This window comes from Chrysochloris asiatica, unplaced genomic scaffold, assembly GCF_000296735.1.
Source record: "Chrysochloris asiatica unplaced genomic scaffold, ChrAsi1.0 scaffold00005, whole genome shotgun sequence".
Taxonomy (NCBI): domain Eukaryota; kingdom Metazoa; phylum Chordata; class Mammalia; order Afrosoricida; family Chrysochloridae; genus Chrysochloris; species Chrysochloris asiatica.
This window is the reverse complement of record NW_006408523.1, coordinates 11,237,630-11,263,894: the sequence shown is the minus strand read 5'-3', so window position 1 is coordinate 11,263,894 and position 26,265 is coordinate 11,237,630. Positions and strand designations below refer to the sequence as shown.

The following is a 26,265-nucleotide window of genomic DNA, read 5'->3' as shown; positions in this document are numbered from 1 at the left end:
GCCTCCAGGTAGATGTGATCAGGAGATGGGCTTCCCTTTTCACTCTTCTTCCTGAGAAATTTCAAGATGCCACTGTGTGGTCATTGTGATATAACTCAGGATTTAATTTTTGGCCTATTTCCTTTTTAGTCTGCCTGTCCCACTCCACAATCCCCATTCAGGCCTTTTTTTAGTTATAAACAGTTCATGGCCGGCTGTGGATGTTTTGTGCTGATGTTTGGTTTTAAGTGGAAACTGCCACCTTAAATTTCAAGATCTGTGCGCGTGCATAGTAGAATCCTCTGGGGGTGGGGTGTCCACTCGCTCAGGCACCCACATGTCCACTCGCTCAGGCACCCACTGTAGTCACCAGAATGGAGGTGCACAGACAGTGAGAGACCAATGAACAGATTTAAAAAAAAAAAGAATGACCACACCTTTATTTCCACCGTTCTGTCAGGTGTCCATGGCTGCTCTGATCCTTCCCCTGCTCGGTCTCTGAGCGTCTTGAATTCAGCCTTCCAGCCTTCTAGCCTTCTAAATATTCCTTTATATGTGTTTCGGTGTTCTTGGGACCATCCCCTGAGGCTTCTTTGTCCGATATCCTGTGTTGTTGCTGACAGATCTCTTCACTGCATGTCCACCAGATCTGCCATCTTGTTTATTCTCTGTCCTTTTGTATTGATTAACTTCACTTTGTATAAAGCCCTCCAGGTTCATCCATGTTATGTGCTATTTTGCATAGTCATTGTTATTCTTCAGTTTTGTTCAATACATTACAGTATTCCTGTCTCAATAAAATGCAAACTCCCACTGGTAGAATTTATGCTTTCTGAGGGCAGTGATGTCTATTTATTTTGTTTACACATTTTTCTAAGACGCTTAAAACTCTAAACCTTTGTTGAAAATAATTTAGATGAAGTCAGTTGTTTAGTATTTATCTCATACCCTGCTACTGTTCTCCTGTAACCTTGTTCCAGCCACCTTAGTCTTTCCTCTGTTGCTGGAATTAGACACCTTCATTCTCTGTAGGCTTTTTCAAGAGCTGTTTTCTTGCCTGGGATGCCTTTCTCCAAGCTTTCCTAATTGTCACCTTGCATTTCAGTGTAAATGTCAGCTGATCACTCTGATCATGGAATCTAAAACAATTAGATAAAAAAATCATGTGATTTGAAACTGTGAAAAAGATGTGCCATCACTAATTGTCTTAACCCTTTCACCCATCTGCCAAAGTGGTAATTGTTTTTGTCTGTTCTTTCAGAAGCTCTTGATATCAGTGTAAATAATAGCAACATATATGAATTAGTCTTATCAGTCTCTCAGACTGTTATTAACTGCTTTACCTCCCCATCCTTCCCATATGGGAATTCACCTTTATCTTCTAGTCTCAGAAGAATGTGATTCCTATTCAGGATTAATTCTACTTCCATCTGTGTGCTTGGCCTCATCTTCTCCATCTGCTCAAGAGTTTGGTTTAGAAGTTCTTGTCTTTCCTTTGTGACTATTGTAACATATCTGCTGGTTCTTTGACTTCAGCATAGCTTGGCGTAGAGTTGTTCAGTGACGTCAAGTTAGTTCCAACCCATAGTGACCCTGTATAAGGTTTTCGAGGAGTGTACGGTGAGTTTGAACCGCTGACCTTGCAATTCAAACGGATCTTGTAGTCTAGTACATTAACTCACAGAGCTACACCAGGACTACTTTCATATAGTAGGTACTTAGAAAATATTAATTAAATATAGCAGAGCAACTGAGTGTTTGGGCTTTCTGGTTCTGGAAACCTAATTGTATATTCTAATTGTATATGACTTTGGGCAAGTTAGTTATTTTCTCTAAGCCATAATTTCCTAATCATTAAATGTAACCAAAAATGATACCAATATCAAATGTTTTAAAGATTTCACTAAAGAAGTAGATTATACTAATTTTCTTTTAGTGCTGTTACAAGTTACCATAAATTGAGTTACTTAAAGCCAAAGCCACCAAAATTTATTCACTCACAGTTCTGGAGGCCAGAAATCCAAAATCATTTTCAAGGGGCTAAAATCAGGGTGTGAGCAGGGCCATGCTTTGTCTGGCGACTCCAGGGGAGAATATCTGTTGATGCTTCTAGCTTCTGGTAGCTGTCAGCCTTTCACTTCTATCTCTGCCTCTATATTTATATTGCCTCCCCTTCCTCTTGTATCTGTAATTCCCCTCTGCCTTCTTGTTATAAGGGCATTTATCATTGCATTAAGGTACATGTGGATTATCTCAGATAATCTTACCTCAAAATCCTAGATTTGCAGACTCTATATTCTTACAATTTTTGTAGACTCTACTTTTATTCATGCCACATATTCCAGGGTTTAGGACTTTGACAGCTCTGGGGCCTACACTCAGCCTACTTCATGGATAGAAAACACAGAGCATAGTACCTGGTAAAAAAGAAACCAGGGTCAAGAAAGATTTTAAATATTCAGGATTTAATCATACAGTTTTATGGAAGGCAGGGAATATGAGTAAAAGAAGATTTAAAGTAATAAAGGAAAGGGAAATTTGAGATTATCATTGTGTTTGTAGGATCAGCACTGGACTGTAAACCATAAGGTCAACAGTTCCAACCCTCCAGCTGTTCTTTGGAAACCCTGTAAAGTGTCACAGTGAGTCAGAATTGTCTCTATGGTAATTAACAACAATAACATTTTATTCAATATAGTACATTAATACGAGATGTTATAAACTATAATTCAATGGTAAATTTACAAAGCAAATAGTATACTCTTAAGAAAGGAGATGGATAATTGAAAATTGGATAATTTCTTTATTGCAGAAATTATCATGTGGACTGTATTAAATGATTAATGAATGAGAGAAAACATAGATATGAATTATTCTCATTCATAATATAAAATGTAAAAGTACTTTAAAAAAAATGTTTCCATTACAGTAACTTAAAAAGTACTGAAATTTTTATTCTTCTTTTTCCATTCTCCCTAACAGGTTCTTTGGCATGGACTCAGGTTCAGTGGGAGGAATAGAATTATCTGAACAGACTCCTGTTTTATTAGGGGCTACCACCATGGCAACTAGTCTCACGAATGTAGGAACTACATTTAGTAGTCCACCTAATCCGTTAGTGTCTAGAACTAATAAATTTCAAAACTCAACAGTGGAAGATGATGATGATGTTGTTTTTATCGAACCTGTACAACCTCCCCCACCTTCTGCTCCAGTGGTAACTGATCAAAGAACTATAACATTTACTTCATCAAAAAATGAAGAACTACAAGGAAACGATTCTAAACCTCTTCCTTCCGCAAAAGAATTGACTTCTCAGAAGGGAAGTGTAAGTGAAACAATTATCATTGATGATGAAGAGGACATGGAAACAAATCAAGGACAAGAGAAAAATTCTTCCAATTTTATTGAACGGAGACCTCCTGAAACTAAAAACAGAACCAATGATGTGGATTTCTCCACTTCCAGTTTTTCAAGAAGTAAGGTAAATGCAGGAATGGGTAATAGTGGTATCACCACAGAACCAGACTCTGAAATTCAGATTGCTAATGTTACAACCTTAGAAACAAGTGTAAGCTCTGTGAATGATGGCCAATTAGAAAATACTGAAGGACGTGATATGAACTTAATGATTACCCATGTAACGTCACTGCAGAATACCAACTTGGGAGATGTCTCTAACGGACTGCAGTCAAGTAATTTTGGTGTCAATATACAAACATACACCCCGTCTTTAACTTCACAGACCAAGACTGGAGTAGGACCTTTTAATCCTGGTAGAATGAATGTGACAGGAGATGTATTTCAGAATGGAGAATCTGCAACTCATCATAATCCTGGTAAGCAGTAAGTGATATTCTACCCATCTAAATGAATTTAAACTTTGGGCTGATCCCCTTCCCCTCCATTGTAGTAATTAGTGCTACCTTGTTTAGTTTCTGCTTGTGAAATATTTTAATTTTGGTGACTTTTATCTGGAACTTGAAATTTTAATTGAAAATAGAGATATAAAATCTTGTATAGTATTTAATTTGGGATTATTAAAATATAATGATTTACATATAAAAAGTTTTAAAAAATATCCTTCTATGTTCATCATCATAATCTGACCACTATAGCATATAGCATTTCTTGCTAGTATCTTTTTACTAGTATTTTATTGTGAAAATTGGACAACAAAAAAGGAAAATCACAGACTTAAAGGAAAAATGTAATATTGTACAACTACATTTAAATTTGATTTTATGTTTCCTCTGTTTTCTTTTTTACTATCTCTTGATTTTTGTTTAGATTTTCATCTGTGTTTTTGAAAATGGGTACACTTTTTGATTATCTGAAATTTTTATGTAGGCAGCCTTGTTCTCTGAAAACATTAAAATAAGGGAATTATAAGAAGCTTATGGCTTTTTAATGACTCTATGTCCTTTTCTATCGCACATCTCCTGTGTCAGTGTGTGTCTGTGTCCATCTGTTTGCCTGTGTCTCATGCTTCTATCATTGCAGGCTCATTTAGCACCTTTATCAGCCTGGGAATTTAAGTGAATAAGGAGTAACTGGTGTGATGCTGTGGAATCAAGAACTGGATGGCATGGTTGGTTTGAACTATAAGTTTGGCAGTTCAAACTCACCATCTGCTCGTTGGAAACCCTATAATGGTTGCTCTGAGTTGGAACTGACCCCACAGTACTTAATAACAACAACAAGGAGTAACCAAAACTTGGTGTAGTGTAGAATGCTTTGTGAAAAAGGATTTTTCCTTTTTTACTTATTTTTATTTTCTGGTTGTGAGAATAAGCCTAACTGTTGAATATTTTAAAATATTTAGAAAAAATCTATAGCTAAATGCGGAGTCCTGGTGTGGGCCGTAGAATAAGAACTGGACCGCTAACCATAGGTTGGTGGTTCAAACCCACCAGCAACTTCTTGGAAACCCGGTACAGGCTCACTGTGAGGATGGAATTGACTCAATGGCATTTTACAGTAACAATGTTGAAAAGAGCTCTGGTGGCTCAGTGGGTGACTTGTTAAGATGCTATCCACAGATCAGCAGTTTGAATCCAGCCACCATTCCTCAGGAGAAAGATGAGGCTTTTTGCTCCTGTGAAGATTTACAGCATTGGAAACCGAATACAGGGTGGCCATGAGTCAGAACCGATCCTGGCACAAAAGAACAACAATGATAGCTCAAAACATGCCTCACTAACAAAAGATTTCCAAAAAAATCCACTGCTTTATATTTCAGTGTATAGTGATCCTACAGATAATCAATTTTAATAATTTGGGTGTCTGTTTTCAGTGTTTTCTTAATCTAGTGGTGGAACTGCAACTTTGTATAGTTTTATGTATTGTTTTTCCCAGCTAATGTTAAATTATGTTTTCTCATTTCATTAAAATTATGTATACACCAGCTTTTTAAAAATTGTTAACTTCTAAGAGTTCGTTCACCTGTGACACATGGTGATCACAGGTACAGTGGAGTTGGATTATTATTGTCCATATGGTTTTTGTTTTTAAATTGCGATAAACATAACAAATCATGCCATCTCAACAATCTGTATGCCAAGCAAATTATCCAAGAAACTGTATTAGATGAAGAAGGTAGGGTTAGGATTGGAAGGAGACTCATTAACAACCTGTGATATGCACATGACTGCTGGAGGTAAAGAAGACCAGAGAGCACAGCCTTCAGTATGGATTGCATCTCACTGTGGAGAAAATGAAATACAACTGGACCTGTATATAATATCATGATAAATAGAGAAAAGTTTTAAGTTGTTAAAGACTTTGTTTTCCTTGGATTCACAATCAACACTCATAGAAGCAGCAAGCCAACTACATGTTGTATTGGGCGTATTTTCTATAGAAATCTTTAAATGTTAATGAACAAAGATGTCAGTTTAAAGATTTAAGTTGCACATGATCCAAGCCATGTTCTTTTCAGTCACCTCATTCATATGAAAGTTGGACAATGAAAAAAGCCTATCCATTTATTTAGGTTTTCTTATAGTAATTTTTTTTTCTTTTTCTTAATTTTCTGTTTAAGTCTCTCACCATAATGATTAAATTTATTTGTAGGTGAATTATTCTTTTAGATTATGTTGTAAATGCAATACTTCTTTAATTAATTCCTTCTCTTGCTCATTGCTGATGCATAATTGAGTTTTGTGTATTGGCCTCATATCCTGCCATTTATGTGAGCTTTCTTGTGGATTCTTGGTAGTTTTCTATGTATACCATAATGGTGTTTGGGGAAAAGGGATCATTTTACCTTCTTCATGATCAGGATGTAGTTAAGTGCCATAAAGTTGGTTCTGACCCATAGTGACCCTGTATAGGTTCCTAAGGAGTGGCTGGTAAGCTTGAACCTCTGACCTTGTGATTCAAGCCAGCTTTGCAGTCCAGTGCATTTGACCCACAGTGCCACATGAAGATTTCAAAACTTGTACTTTTTTTTGCCCCTAGCCTAAGTGCTGGTGCAGAGTTACTGGACCGCAAGGTTAGGTTGAACCAAAAGGTCAGCAGTTAAAACTTACCAGCCATCCTTGGATACAGTATACAGGGTCGCTGTGAGCCGGAACCAATATGACAACATGTAACAACCAGTGCTCTGATTAGGAGTTTCATTCTTGGTTGAATAGATGTGAAAATTAGCGTCCTTGTCTTGTTTTTGATTTTAATGAGAAAGCCACCAATCTTTCTTCATTGAGTATGTTATCTGGATGTTTTCCATAACTTACTTTTATCAGATTGAGAAATTTCTCTTCTCTTCCTATGTTGTTGAATGCTTTAGGCAGGGAAAGTGTGAATTTTGTCAAATTCTACATGCTAATTTCAAGGTCTGCAAAATGGATATTTGGTTTTCACGTTTCCTGTGCTTTGTTATTATAGCTCTATGGTGACTTTCTTCAGGTTTCTTCTTAGAAGAAAGTTGCTAGATAATAGATTGTTAGTCAGCACTTCGTCGTCTCCTTAATAAAAGTTTTGGTATAAAAACATACCTGCTTTAATAGATACATGCTCCTTATTAGTGTTTTGACAATTTCTCCATTCTTCCAAGATCCTTACCCCCAGATTATGTATATAAATAGTTGTTGTTATTGTTAAGTGCCGTGGAGTCAGTTCTGAATCAAAACAACCGTGTATAGGGTTTCTGATTAGTTGTTGGTGAGCTCGAACTGCTGACTTTGCAGCTCAAACCGATTTTGCAGTCCAGCGCATTAATCCTCAGTGCCACACCAGGACTGCAATTCTTACCAATTTACTGTGATTGGCTACATATATTGGGGTTCTTGCATGGCCCAAATGGTTAAGCACTTGACTACTACTTGAAAATTTGGCAATTTGAACCCATCAGGTCGGGCCTTTGGAAGACAGGCCTGGTGATCTACTTCTGAAAGGTCATGCTCTTGAAAATTCTGTGGAACATTTCTACTGTGTGTGCTTGAGGTTGCCATGAATCACACTGAATTAAACAGCAGGTATCAGCATCAGTAGCAGCAGCTTTGTATTCAACTGTCTGCCATTGTTTCTTTCCAGTTTACACAAATGTTTAAAAATAATAATGCTGAAATAAGTTTTAAAGTAACCTTTTTATACCTTACTCATAGTTTTTGTTCTTAAGTGCTGTTGAATACCAACTCATAGCGACTCTATATAAGATTTCTGAGGAGTGGCTGGGGGGTGGGGTGGAGTGGGTGGGTTTGAACCATTGATCTTTCAGTTACCAGTTTATAGTATTTATCCTCAAATAGTATACCAAGACTCCTCATGATTGTTTTGAAAACAAAAAGCATGAAGAAGAAAAAAACATTCAGACTCACCAGTGAAATAATTTATTAATGGTACATACAGTTTGGTATTGTAGGATAATCACTGGACTGCAGGGCTAGTGGCTCATGCCCACCACCTACCTGCTCCTTGGAAATCCTATGAGTTTGAACTGACTTGATGACACTTAACAATAGCAACACAATGTAGTTAAACAACAGCAATAGTATATCACTTGTATGAGAGTTTGTCCTATTGTGGTGGCTTGCATTGTGCTGTGATGCTGTAAGCTATGCTACTGGTGTTTCAAATGCCACCCTTAGTGGAGCTTGTAGATTAAGAAAAGTGGAAGGAATAGACAATCCACTTCTGAGTTGAGTTCCTCACGTTGGAATGCACTCAAAATGTGACTGAAAAATATCTCCCTCCTAACAGTAGAGTCAACCTTAATGACAGAGATGAATAAAGTTTTTAGCATTTACTGCTGAGGCACAATTAAAAATGAGAACAAACAGTTGAAAACATTAATAATGGAATATGGAATGTATGAAGTCTGAATCTATGAAAATTGGAGGTTATCAAAAATGGAATGCATAAAGAACTATATTCTAGTTACTATTGAGCTGAAGTGGACAGGTGTTGGTCACTTTGATTCAGACAATCATGATTTATAATACCAGGAATGGTAAATTTAATAAGAATGATAATCACATTCGTCATCAGAACATTGTAAGATCTATGTTGAAGTACAGTGTTGTCTTTGATAGGATAATATCCATATACTTTAAAAGAGACCATTATTATTGAAAGTTCTGTACTAAGTACTAAAACCAATGCAAGGTCATCAGTTAATACTCACCAGCCACTCAGGAGAAAGAAGTGACCTTTTGGGTTCGTTCTGTAACACTTCACAATCTCGGAAAGCAAACCCTATGTAGGGTCACTATGAGTCAGAATTGACTGGTACACAATAGCAACAAAAGCCAACTTTTAAACACTGAAATTGAACAAGTAACACAATGAAGATTCATTGATAATTAGTTGGTGACTGAAATCTGAAAGTTGGAAAGAAAGTTGAGGTTTCAATAAATTTGGAAATAGGACATTTTTGATAGAAACAATGCTGGAGTTCTCATAATAGAATTTTGCAAGAAAAATGATTTTCTTCCTTGTAAATAACATAAATGATGACAACACACATGGACCTTGCTGGCTGGAATACAAAAGAATCAAATATATTACATTCAATGTAAAATACTATGGCACTTTCTCAAAAAGTTGGAAATAGAGATTGCTTCTCTGCTTGATAGAAACACTTAAGAAACAAGCCAGAACATGAGTAGTAGATCCATGCACATCAGTGTTTATTGCAGCACTATTCACAATAGCAAAAATATGAAGACAGTCTAAATTCCCATTGTGGTACACACATAATGAAATATGCAACATTGAAGGAGAAGGATAACTCAGTGAAACACATCATAACATGGAAGAATTTGCAATGAAATAACTTATTCATCAAAGGACAAATATTTATAAGATGGCTATTGTGAAACTCAATAAAATATTTTCATACTAAAACATTATTATTTGGTGGTTACCAGGGATGGGAGGGAAGGTAGAGTCATTCACCGACTAGAATGCTAGACATAAGTTAACTCGGGTGATGGGGAGGGCAATACATAAGAAGTGGAAGGTTGGCAGAAGAGTAATGAAAATAGGTGAGGACACATGGAGGTGTGCATGGGCTAAAGGAATAATAGAGATAGTGATAAATACACAACCTTGGAGAACAGCATTGTTCTGTGTGTAGATAACATGGACAGACACAGCCTGAATGGATATAGGAGGAAGATATATATTCCACAAATATATGAATTTAAAGAGGATATTTGCACATGGGTAATCACAGGGAAAATCAGAAAAGCTGTTTTTGCATGGGTTGGGGGGGGGATTGTAGTTACTGAGAAGAAACAAAGCATATGATTTGTTGAATGTAAAACTGATGGTCTTGTCTGTAAACCTTCACTCAATTTCCAATAAATTAAAGAATAGAGGAAGTAAAAGATTCAGAAGAGGTTGTAGAATGAGGGATATCATTCCTGAGTAAAGATAGCAATTGCTCAATTCACAGAAAACATGAAATATGATTACTTGGTCTGTGTACACTATTGAAAGGTTTTCTAATGTGTAGATCTGAACAAAGTGTAACATTTTTGAAGAATGGGGATGGCAGAGCATTTATTTATTTGTGGAACCTGTACATAGAAAGAGGCAGTTACTTGAACAGAACAAGAGATTATTAAATGGTTTAAGTTGGGAAAGGTAGTATTGTGCACTTGAAATATTGATGAAAAAGGTTATAGCCTCTTATATAGGTTGTATCTTAATGCAAGTAAGACAAAAATTCTCAAAAGTGGAACAATAAATAACATGATAAATGGAAAGAAGATAGAAGTTGTTAAGGGTTTCATATTTCTGGATCCACAACACTGATGGAAGAAGCACTCAAGAAATTAAATGAAATATTACATTGGCAAATTTGCTATAAAAGACGTCAAAATGTAAAGCTAGCACTTTGTAAACAAAGGTGCACCTGACCCAAGTTGTGCTATTTTCAATGGCCTCATATGCATTCAAAAGCAGAATGATGAATGAAGAGGATCAGAGAATAATTGATGCATATGGATTATGGTGTTATCAAAGTATGTCAACTATACCATGGACTGCAAGTAGAATTAACAAATGTTTTGCAAGTATAATAAACAAATGGATTGCTTTTTGGAAGTGACAATGGCGAAACTTCATCTTTCATACTTTGGACATATCAGTGGAACCATTCCTGGAGACATTCATCATAATTTGTAACGTGGAGTGTCTGTGAAAAAGAAGTAGACACCAATGGGATAAATTAACATGCTGGTTGCCAACTATGAGCTCAAACAACAACTGTCACAGTACCAGGCAGTATTTTGTTCTATTGTATGAAGGGTTTCTATAAATCAGAACTGATTTGAAGCCATTTTACAATGTGTCTCTATAGGATAAGTGCTTGGTTTTACCTGCAAGGTTGATGGTTCAAGTTCACCAGCTGTTCTTTGGAAACCCTATACTGGGTTGCCGTGGGTCAGAACAAACTCAACAGCACTTAAGAACAAAAATACAAAAATAGTTTTTCAAACGGTGCTCATCTGCGATCCCGTTAAGAACCTAATGATAGATATTGAAATTTTAGCCACGTCAAGTATATTTTTGTGTGTGGATTTCAGTCTTGCTGTCACCCTGTGGGATTAGCACTGGACTGCTAACCGCAAGATTGGTCGTTCAAGGAAATTAATAATTTTCTGAAGTTGAAAAGCTGTTGTTAAGTGCCATCAAGTCGGTTCTGACCCTTAGCTACCCTGTGTAGGGTTTTTAAGGAGAGGCTGGTGTGCTTGAACCGACAACCTTGTGGTTCAAACTAACTTTGCTGTGAGTGCATTAACTCATAGCGCCACACCAGAACTCCTAGGCTGTCCTAAATAAAATGGTAATTGTATATCTGACTGTTATGATTAACTATGAACTAAAGCAGGCATTGAAGTGTAAATTAGGCCTCCGAATCCTTGGCACTTTAAACTTAAGATTTGAAAATTATTTCAATATGATTGCTGTTAAGTAGTTTTTTTTTTTTTTAAAACAAAATAAGCTGGGACTCTGTAGTTACAGTAGTCATTAAAACTTTCCTTAAAAATAGGTACAAAACTAAGGAAATTTGTAAATGATAATTTTTAAATTGGTGGGAGTTCTGTGTAACTTGCCAGATTGAATACATATATCTGGTTGATTGAATACATATACTTACCCCAAAACCCAAAATAACAATAAAAGAAAAGTATCAACACCTAAAGGAATTATCAACCAGTGAGCATGCAGCAAAATTTTAGAAAAAGAAAAGCAGATAGATGAATGGAAGCACTTACTCTGCCTGCCCCCACCTGTGCAGTTGAATGGATTGAGAGGAAAGATTATGCTAAAGGCAATGGGGGAAATGAGGTAAAAGAGCTGAACAGAAAATTTCAAAGGTTATCTTGAGAAGACAAAGTCCAATGTCATAACAAAATGTGCAAAGACTTGGAGTTAGAAAACCAAAAGTTGAGAACATGCTCAGCATTTTTCAAGCTGAGGAAACTGAAGAAAAAATTCAAGCCTCGACTTTATTGAAGGATTCTATTGGCAAAATCCAAAGAGAGGTGACACAATGGAATGCGGAAATCATCAGACAATTTCTTTGATATCCCATGTGAATAAAATTGTACTAAAGGTAATACAGAAACGGCTACAATCATACATTGACAGAGAACTTCAGTGGTTCAAGCCGGATTCAGAAGAGGCCGTGGAACGAGGGATATCATTGCTGATGTCCGATGGATCTTGGCTGAAAGCAGAGAATATCAGAAAGATGTTTACCTGTGCTTTATTGGCTTTCGATTCTGTACATCATGACAAGCTATGGACATTATGAAGTATGAGTATTCCAGAAAACTTAATTGTGCTCATGAGGAATCTCTACCTGGACCAAGAGGCAGTTGTTCGAATAGAACATGGGAACACTGAATGGTTTAAAATGAAGGTGTGTGACAAGGTTGTATTCTTTCACCATATTTATTCAACCTGTATGCTGAGCAAATAATATGAGAAGCTGGGTTCTATGAAGAAAAACGTGGCATCAGGATTGGAGGAAGACTCATTAACAACCTGCGATATGCAGATGATACAACCTTGATCACTGAAAGTGAAGAGGACTTGAAACATTTACTGATGAAGATCAAAGAGCACGGCCTTCGGTATTTATTTCATCTCAATGTAAAGAAAACAAAAATCCTCACCACTGGACCAATAACATTCTTATCAATGGAGAAAAGATTGAAGTTTATATATATTAGTTTATATATATTGATCTGATACCAGCCTTCCTAAAACTTCTGTTATATGAAACAGAGCCCGTAGAAATTGAGTTATTTATATGGGTAAAGGTTACTAGTGGTATATTTTATACACATACATGTTTATTCCCAATAAAATGTGTTTGAACATGTTTCTGATAAGTGAATCTTTTCAAACAAGTTCCTTGTCTTACTCTTGTTGGTACTGATTTAGAGTGACCCTGTTTATAGTTTCCAAGGAGCAGCTGGTTGATTTAACCACTGACCTTGTGGTTAGCAGTTCAGTCCATATTCTCCAGCGCTGCACCAGGACTCCCTTAGTCTTGTTAAAATGCTGTCATGTTGATTGTAACTCACAACGACCCTGTATGGGGTTTGCCTTGCTTGTGGTTTGCAGTCCAGTGCAGATCATACAGCGCCTCACCACAAATCTTTAGTCTTGTTGTTGTTGTTAGGTGCTGTCGAGTCAATGTTTGGCCATCCTGGCCTCCAAGGAGCACTCTGGCTGTACTTCTTCCAACACAGATATGTTTGTTCTTTTGGCAGACCATGATACTTTCAATATTCTCTTCCACCATCATAACTCAAGTGCATCAATTCTTTTACGGTCTGTCTTAGTCACTGTCCAGCTGTAACTTGCATATGAGGTTATTGAAAATACCATGGCTTAGTCTCATTAGGTTACCTAATTAGGTTAGCTAAAAAAAAAATTGTTCGATGCAACTTCAACCTTGTTTTTTAAACAGTGGAGTTTTCCATTTTTGAAAGTTATGTAAGCTCCATGATCATCCTATGTCCTTTGTGAAAATCTATCAAACTTAATCCCTCAGGACTCCCAAAGCTAAATCAAAGCTAAGTCTTTGTAACCTTCTAAGCTGATCTCTCAGCCTTGAGTTTAGCTGGCCCAGCACATGCCCCCAAAAGGCACTTTTAATTGGAGTTTTGTTTTGTTTTTTAAGGTAACAATGTTTAGTCTTACTAAGTGCCATCAAGTCAGTACCAACTTACAGCGATCCAGTATAGGGTTTCAGAGGAGTGGCTGGTCCATTAAAACCGTCATCCTTAGGCTTCAAACCGACCTTGCAGTCCAGTTCTTATCCTAGTCTCGTTAAATGCTGTCCAGTTGGGTGCAGACCCTTAGTGACCCTATATAGGGTTTCCAAGGATCAGGTGGTACACTTGAACTGCAGGCCTACTGGTTCAAGTGGACTTTGCAGTCCAATGAAAAGTTTCTGATATAAATCGAAGAGTGCAGAATTCTTGGGAGAAGGGTTAGTGAGACGGAAACACCACCTTTTATTGATCTAATTAGAGGAGGATACATCAAGAAACAATAGCTTCACATTTTGGTGTGCTTATTTAATAATGATGTGATTTTGTGGCAATACGTTCTATCTTAACATTGCATATGGAATTGTTTTTAAGTGCCATCGAGTTGACTCCAGTTCGTAGCCTCCTTGTATAGAGTTTATGAGGAGCCGCTGCTGGATTTGAATCACTGAACTTGTGGCTAACAGTGCAAAGCTTTTCCTATTGAGTCCCACCAGGACTCCTAAGGAGCAGCTGTTGGGGACTTGAACTGTCTGTTTTGCAGTTAACAATTAATTATCTCATAGTGCCACATACCTTGGTTCAAATACCAACACCATAACTTAACAAACTGAGTAAACAAACTGAGTAAATCACTTAAATACTGTGCCTCATTCTTCTCTAAAATGAAAACAATACTAATCTCATAAGAATCATAGCATTTAAATGAGATAATGTATGTAATAAACCATCTAATGGCCAGCCTATTATTATTTGATCCTGGTGTGGCACTGTAGAATAAGCCCTGGGCTGCTTCTGTCAGGTCTGCTGGTTGAAAACTATCAGCTACTCCTTGGAAACCCTATACAGTGTTGATGGGAGTTGGAACCGACTCAACGGCACTGATTAACAATTGTTTTTCCAAAGTTTGTGCCCTTACTTCTGTGCTATACTGTTGTCTTACTAACTTCTTATATTAACTTCTTAAACTTGTGTAGACTAGAAAGTTAAAATTTTCTGGTATAAAATTTAATTTGTGTAAGTATGCTTCCATTTCTTTTGCATTTTGTTTTTAGACTCTTGGATCTCCCAGTCAGCTTCATTTCCTCGTAACCAGAAACAACCTGGAGTGGATTCTTTATCACCAGTTGCCTCACTTCCTAAGCAGATTTTCCAGCCTTCTGCCCAACAGCAACCAACTAAACCAGTTAAAGTCACTTGTGCAAACTGCAAAAAACCTTTACAGAAGGGACAAACAGCTTATCAACGAAAAGGATCTGCTCACCTATTTTGTTCTACCACCTGCCTCTCTTCCTTCTCTCACAAGCCTGCTCCAAAGAAACTCTGTGTTATGTGTAAAAAGTAAGTTTTTTTTCTTACCTTGCATGTAGTTGAATACTGGTGTATGTATGAGCTATTCATTTTTTTAATGGTTTTGTAGTTTCTTATTCAATCCTAGGTGATTTAGGAATAATTGTTGTTAAGGCTGTAAATCTTTGCTGGAACAGAAACTCTATTTGTCCTACAGAGCAGCTGGAGGGCTTGAACTGCCTACCTTGTTGTTAGCAGTTTTGTGCTTGTCCTGTAGAGCCATTCATTGTGTTGCCCGTATTATGAGTAGAGGGCGTAGTATTTGGGTAGGTTTTGAGATTGAGTGATATAAAAACTAAAAAAGATGAAACCCATTGCAGTTAAGTCTAATTCAGACTTTAACGTGAATTAGATGTTGTTAAGTGCTGTCTAGTAGGTTCCAACCTGTAGCGACCCTGTGTATAGGGTTTCTGAGCTTGAACTTCTGACCTTGCATTTCAAACTGACTTTGCATTCAGGGCAGTGTAAATCAGCCCCATACAGTTTTCAAGGCTGTAATTTTTACCAGAGCAGATCACCAGGTCTTTTCTCCAACAAAGTGGTTGATGGGATCAAACTGCTGATGGTTTGGTTTGCAACTGAGTGCTACCAAAATTTTCATAACCCACTGCCATCATGTTGATTCTTAGTGACCCCATATAGGCCTTGTAATTAATTTCATCTGTAATTTATATTGGGTTCCTTGAATTTATAAAAATGTATGCTAGTTATATTTTCAATTATAAGAATTTATTATATATATGACTAATAAGTGCCGTCGAGGTAGTTCAGACTCACAGCCACTCAGTTTAGGGTATCTGAAGCTTTAAATCTTTGTAAGAGTAGAAAGCCTTTTGTACTATCTTCAGATCATAATAATTAAAAATTGACAAGTCTTTGGGTTTTTATGGGCTCTTAAAATGTTACTCATTATTAAATATTAGGATACTCGTTAAAAATCACAGATCGCAGTTTTTGGTGGTGGTAGAGAATTTTCTGCCATTTTTTAGTTATGGCTTCCCTGGTTAAAAATAGCTGAACTGCTGTAGTGTATAAAATGTAAGGTCAAACCAGGTGGACTTGTTGTACCATCTTTTTTTGTAACCCAAATCTGTGGAACTCTGGGGAGGACTTAGTGGTTTGTACATTTTTATTAAGTTTAATATGTTGTTGTTAAGTGCCATCGAGTTGGTTCCAACCCATAGCAATCCTGTATAGGGTTTCCAAGGAGCAGCTGGTGAGCTTGAACCACTGACTTTGCAGTTCAAATGACTTTTGCAATCTGACTTCATTAGCCCACAGCGCCACACCAGTATTATGTTGAAGCAGTTGTTCTAATGCTTTACAATCCAGACTTGTATATTGAAATACAGAATCCTGGGAACATCAGATTAAATGAAAAAACTTCACAGATATTTTATTTTATTTTCTGACATACTTAATTGTAATTGGAGAGCTCTGCGGAATAGTGGGCAGGGTATTTGGTGATTATGTGAAGTATATTGAATTTAAGTTTAGTAGTCCTTTCTAGAATGAATGCTTTATATTCCAGTGACCTAAATATCTCATGTATGTTATTTAAGTTACTACACCTAATATATTAATAATTTACTGAATATTATAACAGCATTTTGCATGTGTGTTTTCATAATATTTTGAAAGCTTGTGTTATGTAGTTTGAATATTGAATGGTGGTGGAATGCCATGGAGTTGGTTCCGACTCATAGTGATCCTGTACAGTGCTTCTGAGCCTGTAAACCTCTGCTGGAGTAGAAAGCCTCATCTTTTTCCAGTGGAATGCCTGGTAGTTTCGAACTGCTGACCTTGAAGTTAGCAGATGGACTCATAATTAATAGGCTACCAGAGCTCCTTGAATATTAAGTAGTGGCAAGGATTTAATATTATAAAACATTTGCTTCTCAGTCTACTTTCATAATTTATATCCAAGGGATTCTAAATGGTGATTATAATACACTAAATACAAAACTAATGTTTGATTCCACCGATTAAATTTTTTTGGTAAATGAAAACTATCATGTAGTGTATTACTCTTGACTTTTTATTTCTTTTGAAATAGTGTTTACTTATCTTGTACTTCTTATTTTACAGAGATATAACTACAATGAAAGGAACCATTGTTGCCCAAGTGGATTCAAGTGAGTCTTTCCAGGAATTCTGTAGTACATCTTGTTTGTCACTCTATGAAGATAAACAGAATCCTACTAAAGGAGTTCTAAATAAATCAAGGTGTACAATATGTGGTAAACTAACAGAGGTTTGTATTTTATACTTTATTTCATTGTTCTAAAATGAATATTTTAAATTTAGTTATTTTGTTGTTAAATACTGTCAAATTGGTTCCTACTCATAGCAATCCACTGTAGGGTTTTCGAGGAGTAGCTGGTTGGTTTGAACTGTTGACCTTGCAGTTAGCAATCTAGTGTGTATCCTACAGTGCTACACTAGGACCCCAAACTTTACTTCTTGTTGTCGTTAGTGCGGTAGAGTCAGTTTCCATTCATAGCGACCTTGCATGGGGTGTCCAAGGAGTTGTTGGTGAGTTTGAACTGCCTGCCCTCCAGTCTAGTGTTTATCCTACAGTGCCACACCAGGACTCCACAACCTTTATTTAATAGATATTATGTACTCTTTCTTGAATGTGTGTTTCCTTAAAAGTGAGTATATAGAAAAACTATCTTAGAAATTCTTGTGATGTTATCTCATTTTCCCTTGTTAAAGCACTGTCAATTCAGTTCTGATGTATATGATCCTTGTGTGGGGTTTGCTGGGAGTTGCTGGTGAATTTGAACCATCAGGTTTTGTGGATATTAGTCTAGTCCTTTTCCTACAGTGCCACACCAGGGAGAGTGATTTAGGAAACATTAAGATATAAATGTTAATTGCCTGTTTTTTTCCCTGAGATTTAATTTACTCACAGACAGGATCATAAGGTTTTTTTTGTTTGTTTGTTTTAAGTTTTTATTGTGAATTGCATGAAAGTTTACAGGGCAGATCATCACTTTTACATTTAAGAAATCATATATTTTGTTTCATTACAATGATTATAGTCCCCTCCATGTACTATCAGTTAACAGTATTTCTCTCTCTTCATTTTATCACTTTTTTTAAATTTTTTTTCTCTCTTCTTTCTGTTGTATACTTATTTTAAGAAATATTCTTACAGAGAAAGAAAGATCATAACCTTAGTAAGAAATAGACTAAGTGAGGAAATACTTAATGTTACATTTTTATAGTGTGAACTCTGCATTTGAATACAGAGAAAAGAATCTGTGTGTATGTATGTGTATATATATTTTTTCTTGTTGTTTAGTGATGTCAAGTTGGTTCTGCCCCATAGTGACCTTGTATAGCGTTTCTAAGGTGCTCCTGGTGAGCTTGAACCGTCGACTTTGAGGTTCAAACAGACTTTGTAGTCCAGTGCATTATCCCACAGCACCAACACCAGGACTCCTGTGTGTGTCCATATATGTGTATATACTCTTATTTTAATTATAATATTGTATCTCCCTTTTGTTCTTTCCTAGGACAATATACTTATAGTTCTTTTTAAAAGTTTTAAGACTATGTGATTTAAATACTTCTAGAGAAATATAAAATGATATTGTTGCTGGGCTTACTTTCTTTTCTCAACAGCCATGTTTTGCTTGCATGTATCAAATCAGCCCAAAGAGTAATTAAATTGCTTTGTCTATGGAAACATGCTTTTCATAGAATTATTGGGGCATTGTTGTTTGTGTAGGAGGAACTTGTTATTTAACTACTTGTCATACTGACTGCTTATTTTTTGTTTTAAATTATTATTATTTCTTTTCTTTTAGATTCGCCATGAAGTTAGCTTTAAAAATATGACTCACAAGCTGTGCAGTGACCACTGCTTTAATAGATACAGAATGGCAAATGGTTTAATAATGAATTGCTGTGAACAATGTGGTGAATATTTACCCAGCAAAGGTGCTGGAAATAATGTTCTCGTGATTGATGGTCAGCAGAAGAGATTTTGCTGTCAGAGTTGTGTCAGTGAATATAAACAGGTAATTAATGTTCTGATTAAAATAATCTATTCTTTTGAAAATGTTTTCATAGGTACACTCTAACAGTAAAGTTGGTTGAGGGTGCTGACTTTAGTTAGTCTACCTGGTCTTACATTCTGGTGTAATCACTTGTTTGCATGTCCTTTGGATAAAATTCTTAATCCACCATTAGTTTCATCATCTGTAAAGTTGGTGGAATAGTGATACCTATCTCTAAGTGTTGTAATAGAAATGAAAACTATGTCTTTCATAATGGCTTTTAAGAAGGTAGTTTAAGAAACTGAAAATTACTGGTATGCCACCAACCCCATATTTTACCTATCACCTATCCTATTTCACCTTTACCATTGCCTTTGACTTCTAGCATCATAGTTTGAGTTTTTCATAAATTTTATGTAAATTAAATTAACATGTAATATACAAATATGATTACTTTGTCTAAGCACTGTATTTTTGAGATTCATCCATAGCTACTTAAAGGTATGGTTGCATATAGTGTTTTGTTTGTTTTTTAATTATTGTAGTTGTATATACAAAACAAAATATTTGTCAAGTCAACATTTTTTACAAGTATAATTCAGTGACCTTGGTTTCAAACAACCTATTCATTTTCATGTTATTCCACCAGCATTATACTGAGCTATTTTGTCATGTAAAATTTTTTATTTGATGTAGTCTATTGCACTGATTAAAAAAAAAATTGTTTTGCATTTGGATAATGTTATAAAAGATAACAGGCTTTCCAAGCTTTATTCTAATATATGTAAAGTTTTCATTTATCCTTCAGGTCTGTATTGAAGCTGGAAATTATTCTGTAATATACTTTAGATGTGGAGAAAATTTTATTTGCTCACAGATAACTATCTTATTTTAAATTCATTCATTGAAATTAGTCCATCCTTTTGTCTTATGGTTTTAACTACTTCCTTCTTCCTTACATCATTGATATTCTGTACCATTCATATCACCTGCAAGTAGGTGATCCTTTTTAATTCTCTTATCCATTATTGTTTTCTTTTGCCTGATGGTGTTTCCTAATAACTCTCCTACAATTTTAAATAGTGGAGATAATAGGTACTTTCTTGTTCTAGTGGGAATACCTTTAGTACTTCTTATTAAATTAGGTGCTGACTTTAGGACTAAGTTAATACATTTTGAGTGTTAGTAAAAATGTGTTACTATAAAATAATAGTTAATAACTATTATTTATTTAAATTTTATTTAATATTTTGTTATTAAATATCAGAATGGGAGGCTAATGTTTTTTTTGACATCATTAATTTAGGTTTATATACTTAAATTTGTTTGAACATCTTATGAATTAGGTGAAGGTTCACACAGCAGTTTTCTTTTGTATTGACATACACCTTTTGTATAAATATACAAGTCTTGTTTCATGCCATTGCAATTCCTACAATGTAATATTACCTACCCTATTTCCCTTTTTGTTTTCTGTTTCCATTTTTTATCTTTCCTACCTCTTCCTGTCTCCTGAACCTTTTCATTTAGCAAATGCTACACTTTTGATATTAAAAGGTTGATTACCTCCCCAGTGTTATTTATCTTGTTGTTAAGTGCCGTAGAGTCGGGTTCTGACCCATAGCGACCCTGTATAGGGTGTCCGAGGAGCAACTGGTGAGCTAGAATTGCTAGCTTCTTGGTTTAAGTGGACTTTGCAGTCCAGCACATTAACCCACAGCGCATCTAAACCTCTTTATTTGGTTGAAAATTGACCCACTAGGGTGAGTTCGTTTCCAGACATGGTCTTTGTTAAAATTTTGAATTTTGTTCCACATTTTCCATTCATTTTATCTAGTACCTCCGAATGTGATCCTTTTCATATTGGTTGGTTTAACAGCTGTGTACTGTCTAGTTCTGGGTTATAGAGGCTGATGTTTGTGCAGTCCATTAGTCTATTGGACTAATTTTTTGCATGTGTTTCAGGTTTCATCACTTTTATTTTTTTATTTTCTCTGATCAAGGAGATATACCAATCAATAGATAGATGTTCACAAGCTTTTAAGACTCCAATTGGTATTCACCAAAGTAGTTTGTAGGACCTTGTTTTTGTGAACTGTTATGGCAGTTGATGATGGTTTGTACATTTCTAAATTGTTTCTATTTCTCTAACTCTTTCCTGAAGAATTATGTGTTAGTCAGTTTACACCACAACCAAAAAGCAGTTTTGGTATCCTGGAGTCACTCTATAAATCGTCTTTCTTTTAAATGTTCTTAGAATTTGGGAAACAAAAAAGTCTGTATATACCACTGTTGTAGGTTGGATGACGAAATGTTTTCCAATGAAATTCTTTTGCACAGCTCTTGCTTCCTTCAAAAAATGAGCAAGGGCATTGTAATTTTTGGAAGAAAAAAAAAAATTTAGTAAAGCTCTCTTGGCCTTTTTCTTAGCAATGTAGTTTTCAATTTTCTGAAAAGCTCTTCGTAATAACCCCATGTAATTATTGCTCCCTATGTCCTTTGAGAAAAATCTATCCGGTAAAGATTTGTTGTTGTTGTTGTTGTTAAGTGCCGTCGAGTCGGTTCCGACCCATAGCGACCCTGTACAGGGTTTCCGAGGGTGTAAATCTTTACGGGAGTAGAAAGCCTCATCTTTCTCCCGCGGAGCAGCTGGTAGTTTCGAACCGCTGACCTTACGGTTCGCAGCCCGATTCGTAACTACTACGCTACCAGAGCTCCTGGAAACCCTGTGTAGGGTCACTATGAGTCGGAACCGACTCCATGGTACTTAACAACAACATGTCCTTTGAGAAAAATCTATCTAGATTACTGCTTTGGAAAAATCCTGAAAAACAGTTGCCATAATCTTCAGAGCTAACCGCTGCCTTGAATTTAACTGACCAGCAGGTGCTTTTGAAATCCACTGTTTTGATTACACATTGCTTTTTGGATTATATTGATAAATCCCAGACTTGTCTTTAGTTACAATTCATTCCATAAAATGGTCTTCATTAGCTTCAATCTTGCTTAAAAGACTGATTGAAAGATCAGCTCTTTGAGCTGTCTGATCTTTGTGCAATGCCTTTGGCATTCATTGAGCCAAAAGCTTGCTTAGCTTGTTTACAAAAAATTTTAATTTTAATTGTGAGAGCCTAAATTTAAGTAACTATCTTATCAATAATAATTAAGTTTTCTTCCACTAGTCTCTACACTGCAGCCACAACTTCTTTATTCATTGAAGTTGATGGTCATTGCTCTCTTGGCTCATCTTTAAAGTGTTCCTAGCCTTCCTTAAAATGTGTGATACATCTAAACACTTATTTTATGTGGTACAGAATTCTTGTAAATTTGTAGGAAAGCTTCAATGATTTGAGCATATGTCCACTTGGATTTTGTTAAATTTGAAGGCCCTCTTAGGAGACTAAGGTACGTGCATTACAAAAAGAACATGTTTGTGGCCAGCCACTGATCACAGGGACATTTTTAAACGTTATGTTTAGAGTAAACTTGTGCATCTATGAGTTGAAATTCTAGTGTCAATAATTTTTGACTTTCCTCATGTTTTTATCATGCTTTAGAAGTATCCTTGTACTGCTGGAATAAGCTATATCTGGCCACAAATTGTGTTTAAAATGTGTGTATTCTGATTGGTGGAGAACTTTGGTGGTGATCCTACTGCTGCTCTACTATTCATAAGGTTTTCAGTGACTAAATATTCGGAAGTAGTGCGTCACACTCCTTCTTCCTACTGTTTCTTCATCTGGAAGCTCATCTGATACCAGTCTACCATGGGTGACCCTGCTAGTATTTAAAATACTCGTGGCGTAGTATCCAGAATTATAGCAACTCACAAGCCACCACAGTACGACAAACTGACAGACGAGTGGTGGAATGATAATAGTAGAAATGAATAAATTAGGAAACAAATAAAATTCAAAATGATACGCTTTGAAAAATGAATGTTTTGGAAAAGTAGATAAATGAGAGATAAATATGGACAAAAATCAAAGTAAACCAAACATGACCCCATATGACTTTCCCAGAGTGGTTTTTTTTTTTTTTTTTTCTCGTTTGGGTTATTGTATTATAACAATGGTGATTTCTTGAAAAGGCTTCTCAACCTTAGAGGTGTCTTAGCTTTTTAGAGCTTTTATTGTGAATTGAGTGATAGTTTACATGGGAGAACTTCGATTTTGCACTGATACTATTGTATTTTTATTACAATAGTGTGAAATGTTTCATTCCATTGATTACAATCCCCTCCATGCATATCAGTTAACAGTATTTGCTACTTTTTTTTTTTTTTCATGTACCCAAAAATACTCAGAAATAAATAATCATTTCATTTAAGCAACCAAAGGGCACATTCTGCAAGCCACCTTCCTGGTTGCCAGCACACAGCCTTTCTCTTGCCATGAGTCTAGAGTCCTCAGCTGCTCTCTCCCCGATGCCATCACCTCTTCCTCCAACTCTGTTGTTGTTGCTTCTCTGGTTAGGGTCCCATGTTCCACTCATGCTCTTCTCCTTTGATGGTCCTAGGGTTCTCTGTTCTGCAATGTAAGATTAACTACTCCCCCTTTTATTTTACAAAACTCTACCTTTACAATTGTGACAATTGCAATTAGTCATATTGAATCAGAAGAAACCTATCCCAATTTCCTTTCACCAGACCCATCTAGATTAGATGAAAACTATTCAGTGGGGATTCTATCCTCCCCTGCACACTCTGAAATCCTAAACTCCTTCTTGAAAACTTGTAAGCCTGCCACTTCATGCCTTTATAGCACCCCCACCCCATTATAAGTAACCAATACCTAATTTACCTGTCTCTACCACAAGGAGCTCTGGTAGCGTAGTGGTTACATATTGGGTTGCTAACCTCAGGGTTGGCAGTTTGAAGCTATCAGCTGATCCATAGGAGAAAGATGAGGCTTTCTGTTCCTGTAAAGATTTACAGCCTCAGAAACCTGTGCAGTGTCACTATGAGTCGGAACTGACTCCATGGTACTTAACAACAACACCATGGGGATAGGATTGAACCTTGAGGTGATGACTCCTTCTTTCTTGATTGATATTTTGAGTTACTACATCCACTTCTGGTGTGGCGTTGCCGGTAAACAGCAATGTCAGTGTGGGCCGTTATGGCTGGCAGTTCTAACTCACCAACTGCTCCTTGGAAATCCTGTACAGGGTATGAGTCAGATCCCGACTCGATGGCACTTAACAACAACAACATCCATAAGTACAGGTCAAAAATTATAACAAGTTACACTTGCTTTCTTTATCAAATTTTTTTATCTTCCTCTAGCCAAGCTCTGGTTATGAAGCCATCGGAGCTAGGTCAAATGGGTATTATCTGCAAGTTTGGGCATTCTTGTGCGTCTCTCCCCCACTTCATATCAGTCAGCTGGATAGGAGCAGATCACCATGTTTTTCTCCCACACAGCCTCTGATTGGGTTCTTACTGCCACAATCCCAGATAGTAGCTGAGTACTTAACTCTTGAATTACCAGGGTTCTGTATAAACTATCGTAACTACCCATTTTACAGATGATAATAATCTCCAAATGATTTAATTTAGAATGCTTTGAGATCTCAATATTAAAGATTATACTATAAACTTCAGTGAGATTTTAGAACACATTATATTATCTAAGAGAAATAAGTGATTTTATTTTTCAGAGCTCAGTTAGGGCCTGAAACCAAATCTTAATTCCTTGCCACATTATCGTATCATTGTTCTCATTAAATCCTTTTTCTAGGTGATTAAAATAGTTTAATAATTCGTTTATAAGGTGGGCAAAAGTAGTTGGGATGGGGTGGGGTAGACTGGCATTTGAAAAAGTTGGAATGAAAATGTCACATATTTGAGGTTTGTAAGTCACAAGCAGACAATTCGGAATTAATTTTGCTAATTGCTTGCTTGCTTACCTCTTACATCTTTTTGTAGGTGTTCTATAAAGTCTTCTTTATCTTTTTTAGGTAGGTAGCCATCCAACCTTCCTGAAAGAAGTTCGAGATCACATGCAGGACTCTTTCTTAATGCAGCCTGAGGTAAGCAGGAAGGTAGCAGACATAACTAAAGTCTCAACATTTTCAAACTCTGCTATTGTCTTTATTATTTATCTGAAAAATGTTTTGCATTTGGAAGTATATTTAAATTTATGAATTTAAATATGTGAGATTGAATGTTTACTAATTAAGTTTCTTCTTTAAGACATATGCAAGCTTTACAATTTCACTAAATGTAACATGACCATTTTCTAGTGATGTATCCATTTGTTTTCAAGTATTTGTGATCTTAAAGAACTATTTCATTTTTTGTTACACAGTAGTTCTTGTGTGGATCTGTAGAATAATTCATTGGACCATAAGGTTGGTTTGAACCATAAGGTCAGTGGTTTAAACTCACCAGCTACTTCTTGGTGAGTTTAAACCACTTTAAAACTTTTTTTTATATAGGGTCAGCTATGAGTCAGAACTGACTTCATGACAACAGGCATTTATCATGGGGTGTAAAAAGATCCCTTTTTTTAAAAAAATTTATTTTGATAGAATGTATTATGAAAATCTTTGCTATCTTAATTATTTTTAAATGACAGTCTCATTTACTGTGTTGTACTGTGATCACCAACTCTTAATTTTTCAAACTTTCACAGCACCACAAACAGAAATTCAGTTCTCTGTTGTTTTTATGTGCCGTTCCGACTCATAGAAACCCTGTACAGGGTTTCCAAGGCTATAAGTCTTTATGGGAGCAGAAAGCCTCATCTTTCTCCCACGGAACAGCTGGTAGTTTCGAACTGCCGACCTTGCGGTTTGCAGCCCAATTTGTAACCACTACTCTACCAGTGCTCCTTCAGTTTTCAGTAGTTGCCCTATATTCGATACGTCACATAAGTGGAGGCACAACAAAATTCCTCTTTGTGCCTGGCTTATTTAGTTGAGCATGATGTTTTCAAGATTCATTTATGTTGTAGCATGTATCAAACTTTTATTTGTATTTATGCCTGAATAATAAGTGTTCCAGTGTATATATGTGCCACATTTTGTATATCTGTTCATTTGTTGATGGATGTTTAAGCTGTTGGGAGTAATGCTGCAGTGATCATTGGTGTACAAGTATCTTTTTGAGTCTTTGCTTTTAATTATTTAGGGTGTATACCTAGGAGCTCTGGTAGCGTAGTGGTTACGAATCGGGCTGC

General features: G+C 36.2%; 1 protein-coding gene across 1 annotated transcript in view; it reads left to right on the top strand.

Moving 5' to 3' along the window:
- ZMYM2 (zinc finger, MYM-type 2) overlaps nucleotides 1–26,265 on the top strand; it is a 145,112-nt gene that overhangs the window by 29,875 nt on the left and 88,972 nt on the right. Inside the window, exons 2-6 of the mRNA XM_006831970.1 lie at nucleotides 2,962–3,818; nucleotides 14,777–15,062; nucleotides 17,160–17,325; nucleotides 18,890–19,102; nucleotides 25,043–25,114. Coding sequence (XP_006832033.1) covers nucleotides 2,972–3,818; nucleotides 14,777–15,062; nucleotides 17,160–17,325; nucleotides 18,890–19,102; nucleotides 25,043–25,114 — 1,584 coding nt within the window. The 5' untranslated portion in view covers nucleotides 2,962–2,971. The remainder of the gene's footprint in view (nucleotides 1–2,961; nucleotides 3,819–14,776; nucleotides 15,063–17,159; nucleotides 17,326–18,889; nucleotides 19,103–25,042; nucleotides 25,115–26,265) is intronic.